This window comes from Thamnophis sirtalis, unplaced genomic scaffold, assembly GCF_051295495.1.
Source record: "Thamnophis sirtalis isolate CommonGarterSnake01/CBP01778 unplaced genomic scaffold, rThaSir2_p1.2 scaffold_10, whole genome shotgun sequence".
In the NCBI taxonomy this organism is placed as follows: domain Eukaryota; kingdom Metazoa; phylum Chordata; class Lepidosauria; order Squamata; family Natricidae; genus Thamnophis; species Thamnophis sirtalis.
In genome coordinates, this window is record NW_028261390.1 from 68,484,029 (window position 1) to 68,509,753 (window position 25,725).

General features: G+C 44.0%; 1 protein-coding gene across 1 annotated transcript in view; it reads right to left on the reverse strand.

Annotated features, from left to right (window-relative positions):
- Positions 1-25,725, reverse strand: part of ARAP2 (ArfGAP with RhoGAP domain, ankyrin repeat and PH domain 2) — a 113,855-nt gene that overhangs the window by 74,100 nt on the left and 14,030 nt on the right. Inside the window, 7 exon segments of the mRNA XM_087724798.1 lie at positions 8,362-8,540; positions 11,187-11,307; positions 13,727-13,796; positions 15,709-15,919; positions 15,922-16,043; positions 22,548-22,621; positions 24,508-24,584. Of these exon segments, the coding sequence (XP_087580924.1) occupies positions 8,362-8,540; positions 11,187-11,307; positions 13,727-13,796; positions 15,709-15,919; positions 15,922-16,043; positions 22,548-22,621; positions 24,508-24,584 (854 nt within the window).

Sequence of the window (25,725 nt, forward strand, 5' to 3'; positions counted from 1 at the left end):
TATAGTAAGCTCTCTAATGGACATGGCTGGGAATACTTACCTTGCCATATATATGCCGTAATTAACTTTATTTCGAGAGAACGTGGTGCATTTACCAGGCTATTTAAAATGAAGTGCTTCTGTCCTCCCCCCCCTCCCCATCGCTTCAATGGAAACCTAATGGCAGAGATGAACAAGCAAGAGGCAACTCTGTGACAAGGACACAGATTAAATCATTTTGTGAACATCCCAAATGGTTTCTCAATTTCTCCCAACAGCCAAACTAGGAAAATAACACTTTGGCCACAAAGAACTGCTGATCCTTTTCTGCAGAGGAATCCTTGAGTCTGTCATCTGCACCTCCATAACTGTCTGGTTTGGCTCTGCAACCCAACAAGACAGAGGCAGATTTCAACGGATAATCAGAACTGCAGAAAAAACAATTACTGCCAATCTGCCTTCCATGGAGGACCTGGACACTGCACAAAAGAGGGCCGTGAAAATATCTACAGACCCCTCGAATCCTGGACATAAATTGTTTCAACTTTTGCCCTCAAAACGACGCTATAGGGCACTGCACACCAGAACAACTAGGCACAAGGACAGTTTCCCCCCCCCCCGAATGCCATCACTCTGCTAAACAAATAATTCCCTGACCATTGTCAAACCATTCACTAAGGCTGCATTAGTATTATTCTTCTCATGCTTCCTAGTAACTATCTCTTCCCACTTATGACCATAAACATGCTGCTTGTATCTTTGCAAATTCATATTGTTTTGTTTCCTAGTACGATTTGATTGCTTATTAGTAACCTACGACTATCACTAAGTGTTTTATCTTAACATTGATGAATGTTTTTTTTTATGTACACTGAGAGCTTATGCACCAAAGACAAATTCCTTGTGTGTCCAATCACACTTGGCTAATAAAGAATTCTATTCTATTTTTATTCTTATTCCTATTCTATACTATTTCTACCTAAGCAGGGAGTTGGACTAGAAGACCTCCAAGGTCCCTTCCAATTCTGTTATTCTATTCTATTCTATTCTATTCTATGCCATTCCATTCCTATTCCATTCCTATTCCGGTCCGGTCCAGTCCAGTCCAGTCCAGTCCATTCCCATTCCTATTCCATTCCCATTCCATTCCATTCCATTCCATTCCATTCCTATTCCAGTCCATCTCCATTCCATTCCACCATCCTATTCCTATTCCTATTCCTATTCTATTCCATTCTCCATTCCATTCTCCATTCCATTCTATTCCATTCCTATTCTTCATCCTATTCCATTCCATTCTATTCTATTCTATTCTATTCTATTCCATTCCTTTCCATTCTCCATTCCATTCCTATTCCATTCCATTCCTATTCCATTCATATTCCATTCCATTCCATTCTATTCTATTCCTCCATTCCATTCATCCTTCCATTCCCATTCCTTAATTCATTCTCATTCCCATCCATTCTTTTTCCATATCTTTATTTTATCCCATTCCATTCTCTATTCCTTATTCCTATTCCTATTCATCATTCCATTCATTTTTCTACTATTCATTCCTATTCCATTCATTCTATTCCTTTTCTTCTATTCCATTCCATTCCATTCCTATTCCACTCCTATTCCTATTCCATTCATTCTATTCTATTCCTTCCATTCCTATTCCCACACCTATTCCATTCATTCTATTCTATTCCATTCCTATTCCGTTCCTATTCCATTCATTCTATTCTATTACATTCATTCTTCTATTCCATTCCATCCATTCCATCCATTCCATTCCTATTCCATTCATTCTATTCTATTCATTCATTCCATTCCATTCCTATTCAACTCCTATTCCATTCATTCTATTCTATTCCATTCCTATTCCATTCCTATTCCATTCATTCTATTCTATTACATTCATTCTATTCTATTACATTCCATTCCAATCCCATTCCATTCCTATTCCTATTCCTATTCCATTCATTCTATTCTATTCCATTCCATTCCATTCCTATTCCTATTCCATTCCATTCCATTCCTATTCCATTCCTATTCCTATTCATTTCCATTCCTATTCCATTCCATTCCATTCCCTATTCCATTCCTATTCCATTCCATTCCTATTCCATTCTCCATTCCATTCCATTCTTTCTATTCTATTCTTGCCTAAGCAGGGAGTTAGACTAGAAGACCTCTAAGGTCCCTACCAATTCTGTTATTCTACATTCCATTCCATTCCATTCCTATTCTATTCTATTCTATTCTATTCTAATATATAAATCTGCCCCCCTTTTCTTTGCACACGAATGAGTGTTTTTCTGCCTTGCTTTGCTTTGCTTTCAAGGCGGCTGAACACTGCAATAATTAAGCTGGGCTTATTCAGAATTTCACACTCTGCTAGCTGATGGACTCCAGCAATTGTGGCCGTATTATGTTCCCCTGGCTCAGCTCATTTATATTCAGATGTCTGAAGAGTCAATATCAGTGACTGGCATTTGCTTAACAGCCAGCAATAATGAAAAAGATAATAGAATCACAGCGCCATGAAAACAATCCTTCCATTCAGCCTCGCCATTTTGACAAGCCCAAAGACAATAGTTCCACCGGGCATTTCAATGTTCATGGAGATTCTCAGTCCTCCAGGTCATGGTTGTCCCAAAAGTGCTTTGTCAAAAGGCAAGAGGACTTTCTTGGGTTTTTTTTTTTTGTTTTTGTTTTGAAGACGTTTCGCTTCCCATCCAAGGAGCTTCTTCAGCTCCGACTGGATGGTGGGGAATGGAAGGATTTATACTCCTTGCAGAGAACTGGTCATTTGCATCCTTTTAGAGGGTCGTTGAGGCCACTTGGAGGTTTATCAGTGGTACAACTGGTTCTTGCAATCTGCAATTCTTCTGGAAATCCATTCCTACTCCCACACCATTCCGAGGGTCTTCATCTCAAATCTGCATAGCTAAAAATCTATAGAGATTCTCAGCCATCCAGGTCATGCTTGTCCCTAAGATTGGGCCCATTGTTCGCATTAGCATTATGGTTTGCAGTTATATCCCAAAGATGTTTTTTTGCAAGAGGCCACGGCAAAAAGGATGGGTTCCTGCCAGTTCTAAGCTCTTCTATAGAAGAGGTTCCACAAATCGGTTCTACCACAAAACCGCGGACGACAAAATCGCGATCGACGAAAGCGCGTATGTGACGTCATCACAGCGCGACGGAAAAGATCGAAAAAGATCGAAAATGTAAAAATAAAGCTAAAACCTTCCCTAACCCCCCTAAACCTAACCCTAAACCTAACCCTAAACCTAACCCTAACCCTTAACCTAACCCTAACCCTAACCCTAAACCTAACCCTTAACGTAACAAAAAACCTAACACTAACCCTTAACCTAACGCTAAACGTAACGCTAACGCTCTAACCCTAACCCTAACCCTAACCCTTAACCTAACCCTAACCCTAACCCTTAACCTAACCCTTACCTTTATGTGAATCGGCTTGCTGTAATTTAATTTTTATTTCAATTTTTCGATCTTTTTCGTCGCGTTGTGATGACGTCACATACGCGATTTCGTCGACCGCGCTTTTGTGGAACGCGCTTTTGACGGGTCACGCCACAAATCTACAGTGCCGTTTAGAACCGCTTCCAGCTCCCTCCCTCCGCCCATCCACACATCATCAAGATGAAGAGCGAGAGGAGGAATTCTGGGAGTTGAAGTCCACAAGTCTTAAAGCTGTCAAGTTTGAACACCCCCGGAGTTTTTTTTCTAAAGGGTTAGGGGTGCAAGGGTCTTGTAACTTGACAGCTTTAAGACTTGCACACTTCAATGCCAGAGTTCCTGAGCCAACGTGACTGGAGGAGGAATTCTGGGAGTTGAAGTCCACAAGTCTTAAAGCTGTCAAGTTTGAACACCCCTGGGGTTTTTTCCCTAAAGGGTTAGGGGTGCAAGTGTCATGTAACTTGACAGCTTTAAGGCTTGCACACTTCAATGCCAGAGTTCCTGAGCCAACATGACTGGAGGAGGAATTCTGGGAGTTGAAGTCCACACGTCTTAAAGCTGTCAAAGTTTGAACACCCCTGGGTTGTTTTTTCTAAAGAGTTAGGGGTTCAAGGGTCTTGTAACGTGACAGCTTTAAGACTTGCGTGCTTCAAATGCCAGAGTTTCTGAGCCAACATTTTGGTTGCTAAGCAAGAGCGTTGTTAAGTGAGTTCCACCACATTTTACAAGTTGTTTTTCTTTGAAGACATTTTGCTTCTCATCCAAGAAGCTTCTTCAGTTCTCTTCAGCGAGATAGTTATCTCATCTTCCCTTTCCTTAACCTATCTTATCCTATCCTATTCTATCCCTGTGATGGCGGAACTATGGCACATGTGCCACAAGTGGCACGCAGATCTCTCTCTGCGGGCATGCGAGCCATCGTACCACCTGAGCTCCACTGCACATGCGCAGAGTGCTCCCGCCGGCTAGTGGATTTTCGGGTCTCTGCCATGCACGCATGAGTTGCAGGGCGCTTGCAAGAGATGCGTGCAAATTGGGGGGGGGAGAAGGTCGTGCATGCTTGCGCGGGGGCAAGGGGAGCATGGGGGGAGCAGTGTGCCCCCACATACCCTATTTTTGGTCCCAGGAAGTGGCGGGGAGACTTGCTAAGCCCAAAATGGGGTTCAGGGGTGTGTCCTATCCTATCCTAAACTTCCTCTAGCCATTTTTGTATCTTACATCCTCCCGTTGCCCTTTTCATCAGGGGAGAACAAATCAATAGCCCACATGGCTACCTCCAAAACGTATCTTTTGTGTTCCCCCCCTTGCAAAGGTATATGGGGAAAAGGGAAAGGGAAAAAGAACCATGAAGTTTCTTCAAACTGGGTTCAACTCCCGCTGACTTGATGGGCACAATTATGTGGGGCTTTTTGGTGGGAAGAGAACTTTTTCTGAGATCTCTGAGGTCAACTTCTCAGTCCAGGTTACAGCGGTTGGTTTTCCTGTGCGAAGTCTTTCCAAGTTCTCACAAGGCCGGCCTTCCTCCTTCAACTTACTGAGATCACCCGAGGTCAACTCATCAACTTGGCGGAACATCTAAATTGGCGAGCGTCCCTTCCACGCTTGATGAAGGCATTTCCTGCATGGATCTGTCCACTCTGTGGTATCCGATTCATCAGCCGAGGCCTCGGTTCTCCGCTCTTAACAAAATGAGTGCATTTCTCTCGTAGCCATGTGCGTCACCAAAGTAGCCTCCTTCAGGCCTTATTAAGTTTATTCCTCTCCATCAAAACTCTTTTCTTCTCTGAATCATCCATTTTTAAAAAAAATTGCAGGCAATTAGGTCTGAATTCACCTGAATAGGACTTCCAATTTCCTGAAATTGATTAAGCTTTGTCATTAAGCTTTGCTATGTGCCTCAATTGTACGTAACGGAGCTATCAAGAACATGCCATCCGTGGCTTCTCTGAAGCATAGAACGTCATGCCATGTCCTTTTCTTCTTCTCCCTTCCTTTCTTCCTTCGTTCCTTGTATTCATATAATCAGATTCCTTCCTTCCCTCCCTCCTTCCTTCCACTTATATATAACTGGATTCCTTCCCTCCTTCCTGATTCACTCTTTCCTTCCTTCTATTTATAGCTAGATTCCTTCCTTCCTAATTTACTCTTCCTTCCTTCCCTCCCACCCTCCTTCCTTCCTTCCCCCACCCTCCTTCCCTCCCTTCCACTTATGTAACTGGATTCCTTCTTTCCTTTCTGATTCACTCCTTCCTTCCTTCTTTCTTTCCTTTCTGATTCACTCCTTCCTTCCTTCTTTCTTTCCTTTCATTCATATAGATTCCTTCCCTCCGTCTTTCCTTTCTGAGTCATCCTTCCTTCCTTCTTTCTTTCCTTTCATTCATATAGGTTCCTTCCCTCTGTCTTTCCTTTCTGAGTCACTCCTTCCTTTTTTCCTTCCATTCATATATATTCCTTCCTTCTTTCCTTTCTGAGTCACTCTTCCTTCCTTCTTTCAATTCATATAGCTAGATTCCATCCTTCCTGATTCACTCCTTTCTTTTTCCTACCTTCCTTCCTTCCATTCATATAGATTCCTTCCTTCCTTCTTTCCATTCTGAATCTCTCCTTCCTTCCTTCTTTCAATTCATATAGCTAGATTCCTTCCTTCCTGATTCAGTCCTTCTTTCCTTCCTTCCTTCCTTCCTTCCTTCCTTCCTCCCTTCCTTCTTTCTTTCTTCCCTTTCATTCATATAGATTCCTTCCCTCCGTCTTTCCTTTCTGAGTCACTCCTTCCTTCCTTCTTTCTTTCCTTTCATTCATACAGATTCCGTCCCTCTGTCTTTCCTTTCTGAGTCACTCCTTCCTTTTTTCCTTCCATTCGTATAGATTCCTTCCTTCCTTCTTTCCGTTCTGAGTCACTCCTTCCTTCCTTCTTTCAATTCATATAGCTAGATTCCTTCCTTCCTGATTCAGTCCTTCCTTCCTTCCTTCCTTCCTTCTTTCTTTCTTTCCTTTCATTCATATAGATTCCTTCCTTCCTTCTTTCCTTTCTGAGTCACTCCTTCCTTCCTTCTTTCAATTCAGATAGCTAGATTCCTTCCTTCCTGATTCAGTCCTTCCTTTTTCTTCCTTCCCTCCTTCCTTCCATCCATCAATTGATATAGCTATATTCCTTTCTGGATTCCTTCCCTCCTTCCTCCCCGCCCCCTCTTCTCCCCCCACTGCTTTTGTATGGCAGTCCAACTTCTAATTTTGGGGTGTCAAATACCATCCAATACCAAAAGAACCAAAGACGCCAAACACTGAACATTGTTCAACACAGCTGAGGTCAAACTGCAATCCTAAACTGTTCATAGACAAATCGAGACAGTTGAAAAGAAAACTGCCATGTTAATTGTTTTGGAAACTAGCATTTTTACCTTTCCAAGAAGCAGCTCTCACACCTGGTAATTCTCACTGAAAATATCTTGAGGTCAGAAGTTAAATTGAGAAACATGAAAAGTGATATCCTGTTGCTACAAATCAATACACACCCACACATATGTGGCATCTGTGGGAGGTTGCATGTACTTATATGTTGTACACCATTTACGTTTATGCATGGACTTAAGTATGTGGGTACAAAGTCAGACGTACAATTATGCCATCTATTCCATCTACCTAGGGTATGTTCACAAGTATTTGTCTTACCACTCTATTGCTACAATCAGTTGCTCAAAATCACTGGCTGAATGCTAGAGTAGAGTAGAGTAGAGTAGAGTAGGGTAGGGTAGGGTAGGGTAGGGTAGGGTAGGGTAGGGTAGGGTAGAATAGAATAGAATAGAATAGAATAATAAGGGAGGGAAGGGAGGGAAGAGAAGAGGAGAGGAGAGGAGAAGAGAAGAGAAGAGGAGGAATGGAATGGGAAGGGATGGGATGGAATGGAATAGAATAGAAGTATAAGGAAAAGAAAGGAAGAGAAGAGAAGAGGAGGAATGGAATGGAATGGAATAGAATAGAACAAAACAGAATAGAATAGAATAGAATAGAATAGAATAGAATAGAATAGAATAGAAGTATAAGGAAAGGAAGGGAAGGGAAGGGAAGAGAAGAGGAGGAAAGGAAGGGAATAGAATAGAATAGAATAGAATAGAATAGAACAGAATAGAATAATAAAGAAAGGAAAGGAAAGGAAGAGAAGAGAAGAGGAGGAATGGAGTGGAGTAGAATAGAAGAAGAAGGAAAGGAAAGGAAAGGAAAGGAAGGGAAGGGAAGGGAAGGGAAGGGAAGGGAAGGGAATAGAATAGAACAGAATAGAATAGAAAAGAATAATAAAGAAAGGAAAGGAAAGGAAGAGAAGAAAAGAGAAGAGAAGAGAACAATAAGGAAAAATAAGGAAAGGAAAGGAAAGGAAGAGAAAAGGAGGAACGGAATGGAATGGGATGGGATGGGATGGAATAGAATAGAATAGAATAGAATAGAAGGAAGGGAAGGGAAGAGAAGAGGAGGAAAGGAAGGGAATAGAATAGAATAGAATATTATAGAATAGAATTGAACAGAACAGAATAGAATAATAAAGAAAGGAAAGGAAAGGAAAGGAAGAGAAGAAAAGAGAAGAGAAAGAACAATAAGGAAAAATAAGGAAAGGAAAGGAAAGGAAGAGAAAAGGAGGAATGGAATGGGATGGATGGGATGGAATAGAATAGAATAGAATAGAATAGAATAGAAGGAAGGGAAGGGAAGAAAAGAGAAAAGGTGGAATGGAATCAAATGAAATGGAGGGGGAAAGGATGAGGACGAATGGAGGGGAGGAGAGGCGGGATGTTATTTTGTAAATACACAATCAGTCCAAGCTTCCTAATTTTTCTCAGCAGCCTTACTAACATCACTTCAGATTTGGGGCCAGCAGGAAAAGAAAAGAGGAAGAAAGAAAATTGCAGGCGTCACCTGGTAGTTCTTGCATATCCACACACTGTTCCCTTGCAGCAGGGTAAAGATTTTGGTTTTGTAGCCTTTCAATTCCAGGTAGCCGCATTTTTCTGGAGGGACGGCCGTCCGTGCTCGAGAAATTGCCGGGAGGGACCGCAGAGCAGTGAAGAGGATGGTCACCCAATTGTTCCGTTCTTCTAAACATTCGTGCGCCCGCACAAAAAATGACATGTAGAAAGTTAGCACCCACCCTCTCCTAGAAGAGTGAAATATTTTGAGAAATATTTTTTAAAAGCCAGATTATTATATTCCCCTGGATGAGAAATGGAGAAACATGCTCTTTGAAAAGCAGCCCCCACCCTCCTTAATAGTCCACAGCAGATGACAGCACTTCGGAGATAAAGAGAGAGAAAGCTCTATTCATAGGCAAAAGAAATCCCTCCCATTCTGACCTAGGCTTCCTGATAAAGCATAAATCACATGCTTAGCCCCCAAAAACCCTCTTTTATTTAAACGGCTCCGAATTTTGTTCATTCCCAGCCCGTAATGAGTCCCAAATAGTTTGTAAAGAGTCCAACAGAAGTCTGTCAAAGTCTTTCGGGATAAGGCTGATAAACACCCACCTTTATCTCCCTTGAAATGCTGCCAGAGAAACTAATCGCCAATTAGTTTTGCAAGGCCCAACGGAGCGTCAGAGTTTGAAGCACTTGTTTCACACTTGCTTAAATACAGGGAGTCCTCAATCCTCGCCCTATGACCATATTTCAGCCCGACAGTTCCATTCCTAAGCGAGACAGTTGTGAAGGGAGCTTGGCCCCCATTGTACGACCTTTCTTTTGCACAGTTGTTAAAGGAATCACCCCAGTGGAGGCGTTAGTCACCTGATGGTTAAGAGAATTTGCTGTGGTTGTTTAAAAGTCGGGAACATGCTTGTTGAGTGAATCAGGTGGTTTCATGCCCCGTTTTTAAGGACTTTTCTCGCCACAATCATGAACTGAATGACTGCAGTTGTTAAGTTAGTAACAGGGTCGTTAAACGGATCTGGCTTCCCCATGAATGTTGCTCGCCAGAAGATAGATAAACCTCCAAGTGGCCTCAACAACTCTCTTAAAAGGATGAGAATGGCCAGCTGTCTGCCAGGAGTATCAATCCTTCCATTCCCCAACCATCCAGTCAGAGCTGAAGAAGCTTCTTGGATGAGAAGCAAAACGTCTTCAAAGAAAAACAAGGAAGTCCAGTGGCCTCTTGAGAAAGCACCTTTGAGACAACCATGACCTGGATGACTGCAAAACGGGATAACATGAACCCCCTCTGCTCCCGGGGATCCTGCAGCCATCATAAATATGGTTCCACCACAAAATCGCGGAGGACAAAATCGCGCTCGACGAAAGCGCGCATTTGACGTCATCACAGCGCGACGAAAACCTCACGCTGTGATCGAAAAATGTAAAAATAAAGCAAAAACCTTACCCTAACCCCCCAAACCTAACCCTAAACCTAACCCTTAACCTAAGTCTAAATCTAACCTAAACCTAACCGTTAACGTAACGCTAAACCTAACGCTAACCCTTAACCTAACGCTAAACGTAACCCTAACGCTCTAAACCTAACCCTAACCCTTAACCTAACCCTAACCCTAACCCTAAACCTAACCCTTACCTTTATGTGAATCGGCTTGCTTTAATTTTAATTTTATTTCAATTTTTAATTTTTTTCGTCGCGCTGTGATGACGTCAAATGCGCGCTTTCGTCGAGCGCGATTTTGTCCTCCGCGGTTTTGACGGGTCACGCATAAATATGAGCCAGAGTGTCCCGACAGATGTTGTGGGAGGTGTGAATCCTACTCAGGATTGTCCACTGCTGATGTGGCAACACCTTTTCTGGTGGGATCATGGTTTCCTAAAACTGGGCATTCAGCGATGCATTTGTCTCCTATGCCAGGCCTGCAGCCATCTTTTCTTCTGGGCCTTTGGCCTGCCACACTTTCTATTATTCTACTATGCCTTTCCTATTGTGGGAAAATGGGAGAGGGGATTGTACAGAGTTAGATGCTCTGTAGCCATAACAACATTCTCTCCAGAAAGCCAAGGTCATCCTTTGTCTCTGCACCTGGCCGGAACTGGATTGGTGGAAGCTGCCAACATGGCAGTGGAAGATTGGACCATGTGATGGGCTTGTGAGTGTGGGGGCAGGATCTTGAAATTTCAACTAGGTGCGGGAAATCGGGAAGCTTTCAGATTTGGGTTTTCCCAGATGTGCCACTATGGCTCTCTTCATAAATTGGAACGTTGAGCAATACTTTGCCTTGGACTCTGATTTAATTTTGGATGCTATTTGGAACCCTGAGATCCTAGTTGATCGGCCTAAAGTCACCTAGCTGGCTTTCTTGTCTAAGTTGGGACTAGAACTCACAATTTCCAAGGTTCTAGCCCGGTGCCTTAACCATTAGCGAGGTTTCCTGGATCAAAACCCTATTCCGGCTGAAAATAATGGAAGAGTTATTTCCACATATTTAGGAGGCACCAACCTAGAAATCCCACAGCGAATGTCTAAGGAGATTCTCAGTCATCCAGATCACGGATGTCCCAAAGGTGCTTTTTTTAAGAGATAACTGGACTTTCTGGTTTTTCTTTGAAGATATTTCACCTCTCATCCAAGAAGCTTCTTTTGAAGCTGGAGATGAGCTAGAAAGACAGCATAAGTGGGGTGGGAAGCAGGGCCAACTGATTGTTGAAGCTACTGGTTCGCCCAAACCAGTCCGAACCGGCTGAATCCCCTTCTGATCTGAAAAAGAATCAATTTTTTTGCAGCCAATAAAGGAATCCTCAAAAAATGAGGCTCACCTTCCTTTTCAGCCCTGAAGACAAATATTCGGTGTGCTGTCACCACTTCAAACTTGCTGTCTCCATGCATTCGGACGGTCGCTATCGCGGAGAGAAGGATGATGCCCTTGGAGTAGATGTCCTATATCAAAACCATAAAGGTAAGCTAATTCGCACACAAGGGTAGCTTTACAAAAGGCAAGATTACACGTTCCTGGCCAAGCTACTGCAAATTCCATTTCTGTTCCAAAAGTTTGGCTGACCAAAAAGAAGATTTTTCTGCAAAAAAATGATAACCGGCTTTCTTTCTTTCTTTCTTTCTTTCTTTCTTTCTTTCTTCTTTCTTTCTTTCTTTCTTTCTTTCTTTCTTTCTTTGCAAGCAGACACTAAGACTGATCTTTAATTTCATTGTGGGGTGATATTTCATATTTGTTGGGACTGATAAGGAATATCAGCTCGGCCATAGGGAATTGCATGCCAAAACATCTCGATGGAGATTTTTCCCCTCGTGCCATCACTCTGCTCAACACCCAATCCTCACAGAATTGTTTTATGTCTAAGGGTATTGAACCATGTTGTATAGCTTCTCTACTACTTGGAAATATTGCAACACAGCAGCAGCCGTGAGGTGACCACGCTCACCACCTCCTGCACCTCAAAAATAATAAGACCTCCCCGAAAATAAGGCCAAGCGCTTATTTCGAGGGTCAAAAGAAAATAAGAGGCTGCCTTATTTTTGGGGAAACACGGCACTACGAAAGTATTTTATTTCCCAGATGTTTTTTGTAGAGTTGCACAAAGAAATGGGTTGGTTTGACTGCCATATTTCTCGTGGGTTAAATCCAGACTGCTAACATTCAATCATATTCTCATATGCTCAGGTTTTTTTTGGAGATGCAATCAGGTTGCCACAGAGGAAATTTCTCTCCATTTCATCACAATGATCTAACTCTTGTTGCAAAATTCATGCTGCAGTTTTTTTTTTCCATCCAGAAATTATATCCTGGCATCTACAGGCATCTGCTGACTAGATGCGGAACTGCAGTCGCTGTTCTATTTACTAGATTTTTGAAATCCACCATCTCTTCCATTTACCAGCTCCTACGTAGGGACAAGTTTTCTTTTCCTGGGTTCCAAGATCACCGCAGGTGGGGACTAAAGCCAAGCAATTAAAAGACGCTTGCTCCTGGGGAGGAAAACTATGGCAAATCTAGACAGCATCCTAAAAAGCAGAGACATCACCCTGCCAATAAAAGTCCTTCTAGCCAAGGCAGGGGTGGGTTCCTGCCAGTTCTAAGCTCTTCTATAGAAGAGGTTCCACAAATCTACAATGCCGTTTAGAACCAGATCCAGCTCCCTCCCCCCCATCCATCCGCACATCATCAAGATGAAGAGCGAGAGGAGGAATTCTGGGAGTTGAAGTCCACACGTCTTAAAGCTGTCAAGTTTGAACACCCCTGGGTTTTTTTTTTTCCTAAAGAGTGCAAGCGTCTTGTAACTTGACAGCTTTAAGACTTGCACACTTCAATGCCAGAGTTCCTGAGCCAACATGACTGGAGGAGGAATTCTGGGAGTTGAAGTCCACAAGTCTTAAAGCTATCAAGTTTGAACACTCCTGAGTTTGTTTGTTTTTTGCAAGGCTCTTGTAACTTGAGAGCTTTAAGATTTGCGTGCTTAAATGCCAGAGTTTCTGAGCCAACATTTTGGTTGCTAAGCAAGAGCGTTATTAAGTGAGTTTCACCACATTTTACAAGTTGGCCACACCAACCCAGTCATATGGCTGGCAAGCCACTCCCATTCAGTCATGTGGCTGGCAAGCCACTCCCACAAAGCAGGCCACACTACAGAAGAGGTTCTAAAAAAATTTTGAAACCCACCACTGAGTCAAGGCTGTGGTTTTCCCAATTGCAATGGATGGCTGTGAAAGTTGGACCATAAGGAAGGATGAGCGCCAAAGAATGGAAGCATTTGAACTATGGTACTGGAGAAGACTCCTGCATTGAGTCCCTTGGACTGCAAGGGAAAGGAAGAAAGAAAGGGGAGGGGAGGAAGTAAGGAAGGAATCAGACAGCAGAAGGAGAGGGAGGGAGGGAAGGAGAAGGAAAATGAGAGGGAGGGGAAAGGAGACAAGGAAGGGGAGGGGGAGGAGAGAGGGAGGGGAGGGGGAGGGGAGATGAAAGGGAGGGAAGAAAATCAGCTCCATGGGAAGCCTAAAACTAATTTTATTCAGATTGGCCCTAATAACAGACTGTTACAAGTCTTACGGTGTTCTACTTTCTCCTTCTTATGCTGCAGTGAATTAGGGAAGGATCTGCCTGAGCCACTTCTGAATGTTGCTTTGTGGTGGAATTAAAAATGCTTTTGCTAAGGAATGATTCCATCCAGGTCATATCCCTTACTTCCTACATCTAATAATTGCCTTGTACCTTCGGGGAGAATGAGGACCAGACCTGAGTGAGCCTGCTACCCAAATCTTATGTTTAAGCAGTTGCCTATGGCTAAGTCCACACTAATAATTTGCTCAGAGTGGACTTATACATTATTTAGCGCAAGAGACTCACCTTGTCGTTGCTATAATAAGCCATGCTTTCTCCATCGAACTTCACCCAGCGTTTCTGAAACACATGCTTCCTACATGGGAAGAAAAACAAAAGTAATTTGAAGAGGAGATGAGGAGGAAGAGGAAAAGGAAGAGAAGAAGGGAGTGGAAGAGGAGGAGGATTAGGAGGAAGAGGAGGAGGAGGAAGAAGAGAAGGTGGTACTAGAATTCACTTGTCTCCTGGTGATTGACCCAAAGTGAACTAGCCAGATTTCATGCCTGAGGCGGGACTAGAACTCACCTTTTTCCTGGTGATAGACTCAAAATCACCCGATCTGATTTCCTGCCTAAAAGGTGGTGCTAGAACTCACCATCTCCCAGTTTCTAGCCTACTGCCTCAACCTGAAGACCAGTGGTGTCAAACTCAATTCCACTGAGGGCTCTGGTTGACCTGGGGAGGGGAACTGGGTGGGTTTGGCCAACTTGATGCCACTCATTGGATGTGGCCAACTGGGTGGGTATGGCTGACTGGGTGGGCATGGCCATCTTGACGCCACTCCCCAAACTGTTGGCATGTTTCCCCTTCGCACTGGTTAGACCGGGCCGAAGCCACACTGGCCTGAGGTTTCCCCTTCACACTGGGTAAACTGGGCTGAAGCCAAACTGGACCGATGTTTCCTCTTTGCATTGGGTAGACTGGGCCAAAGCCACGCAGGCCAAACCCTTCAATTTTCCAGGACAGCCCCATGGGCCAGATCCGAGTGTTTTGGGCCACCAGCGACTAGCAGAGCTGGTGGTAGACTCAGACAGTGAGGATCTTGGGGAGGAACATGGGCCAGTTCTAGAGTCTGGGGAAGGCTCTGATGAGGGTTCTGTGTGTCAGAGGCAGAGAGGGGTCCAGGGCTATCTGACAGTTATCAGCTGCCTTTGGAGTCGGAGATCAGTGGGGCAGAAGAACAGCTGGAGCCTGTTCCCAGTGTGCACATGCGCAGAGCTGCCAGGAGAAGGGAACAGCTAAGGAACAAGGGCCGACTCAGGAGTAAAGCCACAGGTGGACGGTGAAATGACCCCTCCCATGGGGAATAAAGAGGAGCGAAAGGGGAGGAGAGTTTGTAGGAGACAATTGGTTCGTTTCATTATGGTGAAGATCTGTTCCTGACTTCTTGCCCAGTAATTGCTGCTACAGCATGGAGTTTCGAAGATATCGGCCTGGCAGCTCTCCAAGCCTGCTAAAGGCCTGCAGTTGTGAAATCTCTTGAAAGACTGTTGGCCGGGACTTTGCTGGAGAGGAATTCCCTTTGAACTAAATAAAAGGGACGAGGAGACGTCTTTGTGCTTTTGGGAAGCCTTTTGGGACACCCACCACATCCAACCACAGACACAAGCCTTGTGTTGGATACCCTTGCTGTAGATCCAACTGGCTCTCTACGGTGAGTAAAATCATTGTCATTCTAGAATCAATTATAACAGACTTTTTGGGGGGCTACGTCAGAGGTGGGTTCCTACCAGTTCGCACCTATTCAGTAGAACCGGTTCGTCAAATCTACCGAACCGGTTAGAAGAGGTTCCACCAGTGGACCCGGAAAGCAGGCCACACCTACAGAAGAGGTTCCAAAATTTGTTGAAACCCACCACTGGTCCTTGGATAGGATTATTCTACACTATCATGCTCATATTTATAAAACTCAGGGCTTCTGTGAAAGGTAAGGATGACTACTGCGTTTGTGGTGCAATCAGAACTTGCGTGTGTTGAAGTTGTTTTAACGCAAACCAAAGATGCCTTTTAAAAAACAAGTTTACATCATATTCTTCTGCATGCCAGTGCTGCGTGAGAGGTAATTTAAGGTGGTTCTGACAAGTGTCGTCGGCATCTTCATATCCGGTCACATGGGTGGCAAGCCACTCCCACCCGGTCACATGGGCGGCAAGCCACTCCCACAAAGGAGGCCACACCCACAGAGTAGGTTCGGACAATTTTTTGAAACCCACCACTGGGCTACGTACCCTTGCGGGGAGAGTTTATCCAGCCAACCTTCCTTAACCTTCTTCGCTGCCGGAGCGTAAAAACAGGCATAAGGTGTGATGGAGTCTTTGGAGCCAGGGACGAATTCATCCCCGCAAACATCCAGGAAAGGAGACAGCTGGTCTTTCCCATCGAGATCCAGGCTCCCACTTCGGAATTCTCCGAGGCCCTTGCTGGGTTTATATTTCCCCTCCAAGCGTAGCGAGAACATTCTTTCAGTGAAGAGGATTCAGCTTCCCCGACAAATCGCTTTGGAAAGGGACTCTGGTCTCCTGGAGAGCGTTTTACATTCTCAGAGGTTTTCTGATCTTGGTTACTAGTAGCCAAACAGAAGAAGAAGGGGAAGAGAGGAGGGTGGAAGGGAGAGAAAGAGAAGGAGAGTGGGTAGGAAGAGGAAGAGAGATGACAGGAGTAGGGAAGCGGGAAGGGAAGAAGGAAGGAGAAGGGGAGGAGGAAGGAAGTAGGGAAGGGAGGGAAGAAGGAAGGGAAAGGAGAGGAGGGTGGAAGGGAGAGAAAGAGAAGGAGAGATAGTAGGAAGGGAAGAGGAAGAGTGGAGGAGAGGCAAAGGAAGAAGAAAGAGGTAAGGAGAGGTGGGTGGAAGGGAGAGAAAGAGAAGGAGAGTGGGTAGGAAGAGGAAGAGAGAGAGCAGGAGTAGGAAAGAGGTAAGGAAGAAGGAAGGAGAAGGAGAGGAGGAAGGAAGTAGGGAAGGGAGGAAGAAGGGGAAAGGAGAGGAGGTGGAAGGGAGAGAAAGAGAAGGACAGATAGTAGAAAGGGAAGAGGAAGAGTGGAGGAGAGGCAAAGGAAGAAGAAAGAGGTAAGGAGAGGTGGGTGGAAGGGAGAGAGAAAGAGAAGGAGAGGAGGATGGAAGGGAGAGAAAGAGAAGGAGAGTGGATAGGAAGAGGAAGAGAGATGACAGGAGTAGGGAAGAGGTAAGGGAAGAAGGAAGGAGAAGGAGGAAGGAAGTAGGGAAGGGAGGGAAGAAGGAAGGGAGAGGAGAGGAGAGGAGGGTGGAAGGGAGAGAAAGAGGAGAGATAGTAGGTAGGGAAGAGGAAGAGTGGAGGAGAGGCAAAGGAAGAAGAAAGAGGTGAGGAGAGGTGGGTGGAAGGGAGAGAAAGAGAAGGAGAGGAGGGTGGGAGAGAAAGAGAAGGAGAGAGGGCAGGAAGGGGAAGAAAGAGGGTAGGAGTAGGGGAGAGGTAAGGGAAGAAGGAAGGAGAAGGAGAGAGGAAGGAAGTAGGGAAGGGAGGGAAGAAGGAAGGGAAAGGAGAGGAGAGTGGAAGGGAGAGAAAGATAAGGAGAGATAGTAGGAAGGGAGAGGAAGAGTGGAGGAGAGGCAAAGGAAGAAGAAAGAGGTAAGGAGAGGTGGTGGAAGGGAGAGAAAGAGAAGGAGAGGAGGAGGTGGAAGGAGAGAAAGAGAAGGAGAGAGGGCAGGAAGGGGAGAAAGAGAGTAGGAGTAGGGGAGAGGTAAGGGAAGAAGGAAGGGGAAGGAGAGGAGGAAGGAAGTAGGGAAGGGAGGGAAGAAGGAAGGGAAAGGAGAGGAAGGTGGAAGGGAGAGAAAGAGAAGGAGAGATAGTAGGAAGGGAAGAGGAAGAGTGGAGGAGAGGCAAAGGAAGAAGAAAGAGGTAAGGAGAGGTGGGTGGAAGGAGAGAAAGAGAAGGAGAGAGGGCAGGAAGGGGAAGAGAGAGAGCAGAGTAGGGGAGAGGTAAGGGAAGAAGGAAGGAGAAGGAGAGGAGGAAGGAAGGAAGCCAGAGAAGGAAGGGAGGGAGAAAAGAAAGAGAAAATAAGGTGGTGTTACAACAGGCACTAGGGATGGTAAACAAAGCAACCCAAACTGTATATTATAACCTTTTAAATGGAATAACAAAAGTATAAGAATGGCAAAAGAAAAAGAATAACCATGTGAATGTATATCTATAATTGCATGTAAGAGAATAAATGATAGTAAGAATATACAAGCACAATATAGGTAAACAATATTTGGTAAGTATAGCTAAAAAAGTTAAGTATAAATAAATATAGAATAGCACATAAAAATGGATAACGATTAAGGGGACCATGAATGCAAGATAGAAATGCATAGAAGGGAAAACATTAACTGTAAAGAAACTGATACGGAACTGCTGTATGACATATGATGGAACTTCTTGTTCCTATGTTGTTTTAAGTCATGTGTTTGTTTTTGTTGATGTGTTTATGTGTTTATGTTCACAAGTTCACTGATTAATTGTTCTAACTGTCGGGAAATTTCTCCTTAGTTCTAAGTTGCTTCTCTCCTTGATTAGTTTCCACCCATTGCTTCTTGTTCTACCCTCGGGTGTTTTGGAGAATAGCTTGACTCCCTCTTCTTTGTGGGCAACCCCTGAGATATTGGAAGACTGCTATCATGTCTCCCCTAGTCCTTCTTTTCATTAAACTAGACAGACCCAGTTCCTGCAACCGTTCTTCATATGTTTTAGCCTCCAGTCCCCTAATCATCTTTGTTGCTCTTCTCCGCACTCTTTCTAGAGTCTCCACATCTTTTTTTTTTCATTTCAAGCAACAAAAGCTTCCCCCCAAAGCAGGGGTCTATTTCTGATCAGCTTAACAATACAGGAAAAGAGAGTGATAAAAGAGAGATTATTTCCTGACTTAAATTAACCTGTGATACCCAGATCTGTAACCATACGGCTCGGTCCAAATTTCTAAGAATTCTCCTCTGAGTTCATTAGAGATCCAGTTTTGATTCTACCATCACTGCTCCAACTAGTCTTCTTCAAAGACTAGTTGCCACCACTTTGTAAGAAAACTGCTCCCTGGTGGCTAACCAAAATCAAAGTCTCATTTCAAACGTTATGGATTTTCTGCGAAGTCCCTGGTCTTAGCCAGCTGGAGAAAATCAATGATGGAAGTAAAACAGTGGAATGCTTAACTACAGAAACATCCAAGCTATATTCCAAAATTCTATAACTCAGCCATTCCAGGAGAGTCTATTTGCTTCGCCCAAATATCTTATCAAATTGTTTTGTCTCCCCAAGTTGCAGTTCAGGGTTGAACTGTTGAGTTCTTAGCATTCCTTGAAATAATCTGAAGTTGTTTCATGACTTGAAGAAGAAACTGATAGAGATACAGATTAACAGAGGTGGAAGGGACCTTACAGGTCATCTAGTCCAATCCCCTGCTCAAGCAGGAGACCCTACACCATTTCTGACCGATGGCAGTCCAATCTCTTCTTGGAAAGCCTCCAGGGATGAAGCTCCCACAACTTCCGAAGGCAACTCCTGTTCCATGGATTGATTGTTCTCATTGTCAGAAAATTTCTCCTTATTTCCAGGTTGAATCTCTCCTTGTTCAATTTCCATCCATTATTCCTTATTTGGTCTTCAGATGCCTTGGAAAATAGCTTGACCCCCTCCTCTCTGTGGCAGCCTCTCAAATTTTGGAAGGTTGCTATCATGTCTCCCCTGGTCCTTCTCTTCCCTAGACTAGCCAGGCCTGGTTCCTGTAACCATTCTTCATATGTTTTAGTCTCCAGTCCCCGAATCATCCTGGTTGCTCTTCTCTGCACTCTTTCTAGTCTCAACATCATTTTTATAGTGTGGTGACCAAAACCGGATACAGTACTCTAGCTGTGGTCTTACTAAGGCTTTATAGAGTGGTATTAGCACCTCACTTGATCTTGATTGTATCCCTCTGTTAATGCAACTTAAGAGTGCATTGGCTTTTTTAGCTTCCACCGGACACTGCTGGCTCATACTTAATTGGTTACTTAGTCTGATATTGTCCACAGGAAGAGAAGCGAGCTCAAAAAAAAAAACCCAAAAACCCCTATTGGAAAGATACTGGTTGATAGATGGAAGAGTATAATTTAAAAGTAGCTAAACGTAGCGAAATTTAGTGATAATAGATATAGTTAAATAAATAATTGATAATGATAATAATGTATACAATGTGTAGCGTTATGATAAGTAATAACTGGATATGAATATTGAATGGCACCCATGAAAGGAAGATTAGAAACCCTTTTGGATTATATATAAAGGTTAATAACAACAAGAACAAGAACAAGAACAAGAACAATAACAAAGAATTAAGTTAGATTGAGTTAAGTCTTGATTACTGGGGTAAAAATACATACATACATACATACATACATACATACATACATACATACATACATACACACACATACACATACACACACATACACACATATATATGGGTACAATTTAAGGAAATGAGATGTAAATTGTAAACAATGATTTGGAAAGAAGGATAGAAAACTTTGTTATTAAGCATTATGGATGTTTAGCTAGAATAGGACATAAGGATTTAGTTTAGGTTTAGGTTTCGTTTTATTTATATGCCGCCCTATTCCCAGCGGGACTCAGGGCGGCGCACAAACCCAAGGGGGGAAAGGGAAACACAAAAACTACAAATACAAGCATTTAAAAATAACCAATAGACACACAAATCGAGAGGGGAAGGGAACTCATCAACCCCAGGCCTGCCGACACAGCCAGGTTTTATCGGCTTTTCGGAAGGCCTGGAGAGAGGTGAGGGTCCAGATCTCTGCGGGGAGTTCATTCCAAAGGGCCGGAGCTGCCACAGAGAAGGCCCTCCCCTGGGTAGTAGCCAGATGGCATTGGCTGGTAGACAGAACCCGGAGGAGGCCAGCCCTGTGTGATCTAATGGGTCTTTGGGAGGTAATTGGCAGCAGGCAGTCTCTCAAGGGTCATTGGAGGATTTTAGAAATAGTAAATGAAATGCCAGTATGTGGTTATGTATTAAATCTTGGTATATTTTATGATGAAGGATGTTTAAACAACTATAGTCAAATGAAAGTGGAGGTATGATGATGGTAACATATATAAATATCTGAGTTAAAATATTTGACTTAATATGAATTATGCTTGATGACTGTGGAAGAGAGGCAAGAAAGCTTTTTTGTAACCAACTGATACACTTTCTACAGTACGTAAGAACGGAAGATTGTATGCGTTGTGTCTGTTTTGAAAATTAAAAATAAAATAAAAACTTTAAAAATAACCCCCCAAAGCTAACAAAGACATGTGATTATTTCAGCCCATGGAGGAAAACTGAATTAGCACCATGGATCCTGCTGCTTCTTTCCTTGAACTTGGTATAAAAAAATGTAAGCACACACCACCCCTAACCCAAACATAACAAAACAGTGGCTGGCCTTATTCCTTCCTGCCTTCCTATCAGACACTTAAGGAATGAGCTCCAGAAGAAGACAATAACATCCTGCCAGCAATGCTGAAGATGACTTTGTTCCTATTAGCAAAATCTGGAAAAATGTGAAAAAAAAAGATGTTGATGTAGAATCGTGATGGTCCAGCTAATTTTTAGGTCTCTGGCGCGCATGCAGGAGACGGATCGTATGCGCCTGTGACGAGGTCTCATGTGTGTGCATGAGACCTCCACAGCGGGGTGCGACAGTTTCAGGAAGCTTCAGGGAGGCCTGCTAAGCCACAAATCTGGCACAGGGAGTCATGTGCATACATGGGAGAAGCGCGGGTAGAGCCATACACATGCGTGGGGGCTGGGGGAGTGCCAGGGAGCCACGGGCCTGTGCGCAGCGGGCATGGCGGATTGCATTATGGGTGTGAGCACGTGTGCACTTGCATTGTTGCAGGCAGGAGATTTCAGCACACGAGTAGAAAAAGGTTAGCCATTACTATTCTAGAAAGAAAAGGAAGAACAACAAAGAGGATTAGGGGACTGGAGGATAAAACAAGAATGGTTGGTGGAATTGGGTATGTCTAGTTTGATGAAAAGAAGGACCAGGGGTGACATGATCGCAGTCTTCCAATATCTGAGGAGCCGCCACAAAGAAGAGAGAGTCAAGCTCTTCTCCAAAGCATCTCAAGGCAGGAGAAGAAGCAAGGGAGCTGGAAACTCATCAAGGAGAGAAGCAACTAAGGAGAAATTTCCTGACAGTGAGAACAATTAATCAGTGGGACAACTTGCCTCCAGAAGTTGTGAGTGCTCCAACACTGGAGGTTTTTAAGGAGAGATTGGAGAACCATTTGTCTGAAATGGTATAGGGTTGGACTAAGCAGGGTGTTGGATCAGAAGACCTCCAAGGTCCCTTCCAATTCTGTTTCATTAATCTGTTCTGTTCTATTCTATTCCATCCCATCAGTGGGCATGGCTTGGTGGGAGGTTGAGGAGGTTGGGGAGGAACCTCTGTCAGTCCTGGAGTCTGGGGAAGGTGTCAGAAGCAGAGATGGAGCCAGGGCAGTCTGACATTTCCCAGCTTCCTTTGGATTCGGAGATAAGTAGGGAAGAAGAACAGCTGGGGGCCTATTCCAGATGCGCAGAGCTGTCAGGAGAGGAGAGCAACTGAGTACCAGGAGCCAACTGAGAAAGAAAGGCACACATGGATGCTGAACAGCCCCTCCCTGGCTGGGGAATAAATAGAAGCAAAAGGGGAGAGCAGGTTGTAGGAGACAACAGTTCGTTGTCTTTCAGAAGATTTGTTTATCATGGTTCATGCCTCAGAGATTTCTTGCCAGGAATTAATTTACAGCTTTGCGACTGAAAGCTGCCGGCCTGGCAATTATCCAAGAACTGATAAGGTCTGTACTTCAATTAATCCCTGGAAGGATTATTGCCTGGACTTTTCTGTGTGGAAATGCCATGAATTCACAGTAGTTAAATAAAGAGGGGGGTTTTTTTTGGGGGGGGAGGCAAGGGGTTCTGTTTCTTGGTTCTGCTAAGGCTGGGTCAGATCACAATGTACAATTTTGATCCACACTAATGTGTAGTAAATTAATCAGAAATAGATTTGGATTTTTTTTCTGCATTTTTAATCCAATACCTTGTTCTGTTTGCCGTTCTTTTCTTCTCTTTATCCTCTTCTAACACATCTGAAGGTTCCTTGCTGTAGGTTTCCTGGAAGAATAAATTCAGTGAGTGAACAGATAAGGTAAAAGGTAATATTATATATATATAGGAATATAGAAGGAAGGAAGGAAGGAAGGAAGGAAGGAAGGAAGGAAGGAAGGAAGGAAGGAAGGAAGGAAGGGGGAAAAGAAAGAGAAAGATCTTTCTTTCTTTCCCTCCCTCCCTCCCTTTCTCTCCCTTTCTTTCTTTCCCTATATACCTATGGATGGATGGATGGATGGATGGATGGATGGATGGATGGATGGATGGATGGATGGATGGATGGATGGATAGATGAATGGATGGATGGATATATACTGTACAAATGTATGTATGTGAAACAAAGAAAGAAAGAAAGAAAGGAGGGAGGGAGGAAGGGAGAGAGAGAGAAAGATCCTTCCTTCTTTTCTTCCCTCCCTCCCTACCTCTCTTTCTTTCTTTCTTTCTTTCTCTCTCTCTCTCTTTCTTTCCCTCTATATCTATAGATGGATGGATGGATTACTAGACGGTTTAAGAGTCCTGGCCCCAGCTGCTTGAGTCCGTCCACAGTCTGAAATGATAGAATTCTCATGCTGCAACTCTGTTGCTTTACCTGTACGCATACCTGTCCCCGAACAGCCCAGCTCACCTGATGGAAACCCCATAGTTGTAAAAGCTTCCTCTTAAACAGGACACGTTTGAGCCTTCTGAAGGACGCCCTGCCAGAGCCTTTAAATGCCCTCTTATCCTGGACAGGAGCAAGCTCTCTACCCTTCCTAGATCTCGGCGTCTGACCTCAGACTAAGGTGAGGCATTCTGGAGTAGGAGGGGAACAATCTACTCCTTCGGTTTTACGGTGCAACCAGGGAAATCTACCCACGGAGTCCACATGAAAGGCGTGTGGCTATTAAGAGGAGGAAACAGAGAAGAGGAACTTCCCTCCACCAAGTTTCGCTTCGGGTCACTGAAACCCGCAATGCCATTTCCCTGATTCCTGATTCGTTGGCAGCCTCTCGTCAGCTCACAATGTGACACGCTGAACAAAGGAAGTGGTGGAGAACCACAAAAGTGCATGAGGTCACAGACGGGGGGCGGCTAAGTTTGGAGGAATTTTGTGGGCTCCACATCCGAGGTCTCTTTTCGCAATGGTCCTTCTCCTCAGTTACCACACTCGAATCAGCCGGGAAAACATGTTGGCATTTGAAGGACCTTTTTAAGTCATCATGAACAGAAGGATTCGGCTTGTGACAAATTGTCTTGAATTGTCATTCAACAAACCCATATAATCCCTTGCGGGCTGGAGTCTCGGCAACTGCATGTAGCTGAATGTTGACTAGCCAGATGCCCTTCCCTGTCGCCAATGCGGAGTTTTGTTCGGCAGATCTATTCCCATTGTGCCCAGAGAGAGAAATATCTGCCTCTACCAAGGTTCGAACTCACAGCCTCCTCATTGTGAGGTGAGAGCTCCACCTCTAGCCACCACACCACTCCGCTAAGTGCGAACCAAGTTGCTCGCTTAATCATCACCCAAGTGATTTGCACACATATCTAGGTTTCCCTAGAATCCCCTTATTATCCATTCACTACCACTGCTTAGAACTCACTGAAATTTGTCAGGAATGAGGATTCACAATTTCTGGAGGCAAGTTGTTCCACTGATTAATTGTTCTATCAGTAAATTTCTTCTTATTCTAGGTTGTTTTCCCCTCCCCTAATTAATTTCCACCTTTGGTGTGATCTAGCAAAGATAAAGATAAACAAAAAGAGAGACTCATAATATATGAATCTCCTTCTCCCTCCCCCTCCCCCCCTCTCTCTTTCTTTCTCTTTCCTTCTCCCTCTACCTCTCCCACACATTCAACCCTTTCACCCTTAGTGGAACATAACTGCGGACTTCTATGTAGTAAACAACTCACCATGTCTTCAGGAGAAATCATAAGGAAGGTCTCGCCATAGGGAGAAATGGGGGGTGCCTTTTCTTCAGCTGGTTCTCCTGGGGAAATCAGACAGACAGACAGACAGACAGACAAGCTCACATGGTCATCCCATATCTCTAACACATGGTCCTTTGTTGACTGAATATCAGTTCTGACGTGCAGAAAAATCCCAGCTTGCAAATGGTTGACCAATCTCTTTTTTGAAAGCTTACGGTGATGGACCATCCATAACTTCTGGAGGCAAGTTGTTCCACTGGTTAATTAACTCTCACCTTTTCTCCTTAGTTCCAGGTTGTTCTCACTTTGGTTAACTTGCATTTATTGTTTCTTGTCTTAACTTTTGGTGCTTTGGAAAATAGTTTGACTCTCTCGTCTTTGTAGGAGGCCCTCAAACGTTGGAAGACTGCTAACGTGTCCCCTCTAGTCCTTCTTTTCATTAGACTAGGCATACCCAATTTCTGGTACCATTCTTCTAACGTTTTAGTCTCCAACCCACTAATCATTTTTGTTGCTGTTCTCTGAATATTCTTTCCAGAATAGTGCTCCAGTCAAATATAGCTTTTTGCATGTCCTAAAGTTGGCACATTCCAGGAAATACTCTGTTTCCCTAAAATTCCTCCCTGGATAATAAGCCCAATTGGGCTTTTGAGAGCATTGGCTAAATAGCAATAGCAATAGCAATAGCAATAGCAATAGCAATAGCAATAGCAATAGCAATAGCAGTTAGACTTATATACCGCTTCATAGGGCTTTCAGCCCTCTCTAAGCGGTTTACAGAGTCAGTATGTTGCCCCCAACAACAATCCGGGTCCTCATTTTACCCACCTCGGAAGGATGGAAGGCTGAGTCAACCCTGAGCCGGTGAGATTTGAACTGCCGAACTGCAGTCAGCTGAAGTAGCCTGCAGTGCTGCATTTAACCACTGCGCCACCTCGGCTCTCCCAGAAGATATTGCAACACAGCAGCAGCCATGAGGTGACCATGCTCACTGCCTCCTGCACCTCAAAAATAATAAGACCTCCCCAAAAATAAGGCCAAGCACTTATTTCGTGGGGTCAAAAGAAAATAAGACCCTGCCTTATTTTCAGGGAAACACGGCAGTAATTGCATTTATTAGTTTGGCTTTGAAACAAGATTTACGTATTTTGGGGGCAGTGGTGAAATTCAATTTTTTTTTTACTACTAGTTCTGTGGGCG